Raw genomic sequence first — 5,000 nt, 5'->3', positions numbered from 1 at the left:
AATCCAAAGGAGCCTAAGGGTGTGATTCCTGTAAAATTATCCCCCTCATTATTGGAAAAACTAAATAATTATAAGTAACGCTAAACCATTTATTCAGAGGCTGGAGTCCTCGTATGTTAAAGAAGCCCCCTAACACCTCTTCCTTAGCGATTTATTTTCGGATATGGGTGGGTAATATGCTTTTGTACAACAGTTATCCACATACGAAACAGAGGACAGTAAGGTGTGAGAAACAAAATAAATCGCTTAGGAAATGGTGTCAGGGAGCTTCCATAACTTACGAGCATACGGAACACTGTCTCCAATACCCCTCTAATTCTCGGAACAGCTCTACCGCTCAATTCCAGCTGCCTCTAATCCATTTTTATTCTGTTTTCATGGGAGACTTGTCGTAATTCATAAACTCCCCCAACTCTTACCTCCCCCTGTTCCTTCTCCCCTCACTCGTTAACTCCCCCCTGTTCCTTCTCCTCTCACCCTTTCCCTCCCCTACTCTCTTCCCTTCCCTTCCATAACCCCTTTCCCTCTCCTCTCCCCTCCTTCCTTCTTACCTTTCACTTCTGTTCTCCCTCTACTCTCCTCTATCCCTCTTCTCCCCTCCCCTCCCCTCTCTCCTCTCGCTTCTGTCTCTCGCTTTCTCTCCCCAACCTTACTTCCTTTTGTGTTGCCTAGTTTATTTTCCTCCTTGTTTCACCCTTTCCTCCCTTCTTCACCCTGCCTCACCCTGCCACACCCATCCTGCTCGTGCCTTTCCCTCCCTGACCCTGTTTTATCCTGCCTTATCCCTTACCCTGCTGACCCTGCCTACCCCTGCCTAAGCCAATTTTTTCCATGCCTCGAACTACCCTCCCCTGCCTCTCCCTGCCTCCCCTGCTTCGCTTGTGGCTCCTAACAGACAGGCATGAATAAGCTTAGGCGGCCATAAGTGAAATTCAAGTCCTCTCTACCTCCATACTACTTACCTTCTCCCTTCTCGACCTTCCCCTAATTACCCTACCTGTCCCTGCCTCTGCCTATCTCCCCAAAGCTTTCCCCTGCCTCCCTCTACCTCTCCCTGCCTCTCTCTCCCTAACCTGCCTCACCTGTGGCCCTCATTATAAGGCCATGAACACATCCAAGGTGGCCGCACTGAGTTGGTGAAGGCGACCCTATCAAGATCCTACATTTCACTTTTTTCCTGCCGTAGTATACCTTCCCTGCCTTATTGAATATCCAGTGAGCCTTTCCTTGCCTCCCTCTGCCTTTCCCTGCCTTCCTCTGCCTTCCCCTGCCTCCCCTGCCTCACCTGTGACCCTCAATATAAGGCTATGAGTAGATCCAAAGTGGCCATAATGAGATGGTAAAGTCGACCCTATCACGACCCTAAATTCCACCTTTGTTTCCGTCTTACTGAACTTTCCCTGCCTTACCAAATCTTCACAAGCCCTTCCCTGCCTCCCTCTGCCTTCCCCTGCCTCCCTTGCCTCACCTGTGGCCCTCAATATAAGGCCAGGAGTAGATCCAAGGTGGCCATAGTATGAGTGAGATGATCCAGGCAGATCCTATCATCACCGCTGCCCTCCGCGTCGTCCGCTTGGCTCGGTAGGTCAGTGGTCGCGTCACACTGCGGGGGTGGGAGAGCACGGTGTTACGGGGTGTTATGGAGGTGTGACGGGGTGTTACGGAGGTGTTACTGGGTGTTACGGAGGTATGGAGGGGTGAGAGAAGATTGTTATGGTGCTATGGAGTGACAGCGAGGTGTTACAGTGTTGTGTGGAGGAGGTATGGTGTGTTAATTTGGTGTTATGAAAGTAATAGAAAGGTGCTGTGGTGCTACATAAACAACAAAGAGGTGCCATAGTGCTGTGGGGGTGCTAGTGAGTGTTACGAAGGTGTTACGGAATGTTGCGCGGCGATAGAAAGTTGTTACGGTGCCACAGAAAGGGTATAGATATGACATAGTGTTGTGGAAGTGGTGTTAGGAGGTCATACAGAGGTGTTATGGTGTTGTGGAGATGGTGTGGTGTGTGACGGTGGTGTTATGGTGTTACGAAGGCGAAAGAGCAGATATGGTGAGCTGGAAATGATATGGGAGAGCTTCAAGTTATATATGGGTGGTGTGCAGAGTTGTGGTGTTAACAGAGAGGTGCTATGTGGTGTTACGAAGGTGCTATGAAGGTGCTACGGGGTGATATGTTGTGCTACGTGGTGCTATGGGGGACAGAAGTGTTGTGCGGGGTGATATGTGGTGTTCCGTGGAGTGACAAAGTGCTATACGGTGCTGTGGTGCTAGGGAGCTGAAATAGTGGTGTTGAAGTGCTGTGGAGGTGATGTGTGGTGTTATGAAGGTGCTGTGTGCTATTTCGTGGACTATGGGAAACATGAAAGGAACTATGGTGATGTGTTATGGTGCTGTGAAGGTGATAGGCTGTGTTATGATGGTGTTATGTAAGTACTGAGGATAGTAATAGTAGTAAAAATAATAATAATAATAATAATAATAATAATAATATTAATAATAATAATAATAATAATAAGAAAAACAATAATAATGAGAGAGAGAGAGAGAGAGAGAGAGAGAGAGAGAGGGAGATGAAGCTGGTTAGGGTGAGGTGAAGGGGGAGGGAGGGGAGGGGAGGGGAGGAGAGGGGAGGGGGAGGGAGGGGAGGGGAGGGGGAGGGAGGGGACAGGGAGGGGGGAGAGGTCTGAGTGGGTCACATCTCCAGGTCAACAGAAGATCAGAGGAACTGGAGGGGAGGGGGAAGGGGGAGGGGGAGGGGGAGCGGGAGGAGACGGGGAAGGGAGAGTGGGAGGAAGGGTGGAGATGATATGATGGAGAGAGAGAGAGAGAGAGAGAGAGAGAGAGAGAGAGAGAGAGAGAGAGAGAGAGAATACAGGATGAAGAAAGAAAGGGAGGAAGGAAGGAGACAGAGAAGAAGAAGGAGGAAGGGAGGAGGAAGAGGGAAGAAGGCAGAAAAGATGAGAGAAGAAAGGAGGAAGAAGAGAGAGAGAGAGAGAGAGAGAGAGAGAGAGAGAGAGAGAAGAAAGGAGTTTACCAAATAACAGACAGAAAATCTGAATTAGTCTCAAGCACTCAGTTTAGTAGTAGTAGTAGTAGTAGTAGTAGAAGTAGTAGTAGTAGTAGTAGTAGTAGTAGTAGTAGTAGTAGTAGAAGTAGTAGTAGAAGTAGTAGTAGTAGTAGTAGTAGTAGTAGTAGTAGTAGTAGTAGTGGAAGTAGTAGTAGTAGTAGAAGTAGTAGTAGTAGTAGTAGCAGTAGTATGGGCGGTAGAACTGAGGTAGATGAAGTAGTGTAAAGCTGATCAGAGAGTAATTAGGCAAGCTGTACAGGTAAAATTAAAGGTAGATTTGGAAGTACAAAGGTAAGACTCAGGGTAGAAAAGGTAAACACAGGTAGATCTAGATGCAAAACCCACTTGAAGTATTGAAGGGAAATACTGGAGACTCAGAGGTAGATTAAGAGGTTGTTGTTCCTTAGTGCCCTGTTTCACCGACCAGACCCATCGACCACAGGTAAGAAACTGCGGCTGATTCCTTGGTGCCGTCCTACAGGTACAGTACAATACATACATGCACTGTGTAGGGATCCGGCGCCCCCCTGTAGCCTCGCCAGGGTCGGATCAGGGTCCTTCTCACGCCGAGGTGCGAAGGTTTGCTGCCCCCGGGTGGACGCCGCAGCTACTCCACCCAGGGTATACACCGCCACCACGTGTAGTGATATAGAAGGTAATATACGAGGTACAGTGAGGTAGAACAAGGTTGATTACCCACTTGAAGTATAGGTCGAATGAGATGATGAGCAGGTGGAGACGAAGGTGTTCAAGGGAGGTATTAAGACGAGGTAGAGGAAGGGTAAAATAAGAGGTAGATTTAGAGGTTGACTGAAGTAGAGGGGGTACTAACTGAGGTAGAAAAAGGTCGATTACTCACCTGAAGTACCGGTCGAATGAGATGATGGGCAGGTTGAGCACTGAGGCGTTGGAGGCGAGGTATGAAAGACAGTGGTAAAATTGGAGGTAGATTTAGAGGTTGACTGAGGTAGAGGGGGTACTAATTGAGGTAGGAAAAGGTCGATTACTCACCTGAAGTACCGGTCGAATGAGATGATGAGCAGGTTGAGCACTGAGGCGTTGGAGGCGAGATAATCCAAAGCTAGCCAAGTATCACACACGAAGGGTCCCAGCGGCCAGTGACCTCGTAATGTGTATAAGGTGAAGAGCGGCATTGACACGAGCCTGCAAGAGACGATGGGGGCGTTAGAAGAGGGTTAGGAGTGTTAGAAGGGTGTTAGGAGGTGTTAGGAGGCGGTGGGAGTGTTAGGAGAAAGAGAATGTGTGTTAGGAAATGGAGAGTTGGTGATGGAAAGTGGATAGGACTGTTAGATGATAGAGAATGAGTGTTAAACGATAGATGGCTTGTGTTAGAAGATGGATGCGAGTCTTAGAAAGTAGAAAATAGTGTCAGAAGAAAAGGAATATGCGTTAGAAGATGTTAGAAGTATCGGAAGATATATAATTTGTGGAGAATACAGTTAGGAATGCTAGAAAACAGGAGTTGGCGCTAGGAAATGGAAAACGAGGATTGAAAATGGCGAACGATACAGAAAACGAGAAAGATAAACAAAAGCCAGGAGACGAAATCGAATTAGTAGTGATCGTTCTCTCTCCCTCTCTCTCTCTCTCTCTCTCATTTTTCTTCCTTCGTATTTTCGAATCTTGAATACATCCGTCTCCTATCCCCTCCCCCCCCTCTCTCTCTCTCTTTTACCAGACGATTTTATTTCATTTAAAAAGAAATTTACACTGAAAAGAGTCAAAGAAAACCATATACAAACCCCCTAGACAGAAAAATCTCTCTACAGCTGAGTAAAATCGTCTGAAGGCAGCAGGACTAAAAAAATAAGGCTCTCGGGGTGAAAGGGTTTATAATGATACGAAAAAACTGCAACAATAAGACAAGGATAACAAAGTAGGAAGAAAAGATTGATGGAAGAATGACAGATA

At 47.2% G+C, this 5,000-nt stretch overlaps 1 protein-coding gene across 1 annotated transcript in view; it reads right to left on the bottom strand.

Annotated features, from left to right (window-relative positions):
• mAChR-A (muscarinic Acetylcholine Receptor, A-type) overlaps positions 1-5,000 on the bottom strand; it is a 112,832-nt gene that overhangs the window by 66,391 nt on the left and 41,441 nt on the right. The window contains exons 6-7 of the mRNA XM_080270024.1: positions 4,080-4,232; positions 1,469-1,603 (exon numbers count right to left, since the gene is read on the bottom strand). Coding sequence (XP_080126150.1) covers positions 1,469-1,603; positions 4,080-4,232 — 288 coding nt within the window. The remainder of the gene's footprint in view (positions 1-1,468; positions 1,604-4,079; positions 4,233-5,000) is intronic.

This window comes from Coenobita brevimanus, chromosome 39 (assembly GCF_032717465.1).
Source record: "Coenobita brevimanus isolate Jiangsu-jjx chromosome 39, ASM3271746v2, whole genome shotgun sequence".
Classification (NCBI taxonomy): domain Eukaryota; kingdom Metazoa; phylum Arthropoda; class Malacostraca; order Decapoda; family Coenobitidae; genus Coenobita; species Coenobita brevimanus.
The sequence above is the reverse complement of the archived record's forward strand: the minus strand, read 5'-3'. Positions and strand labels throughout refer to the sequence as shown.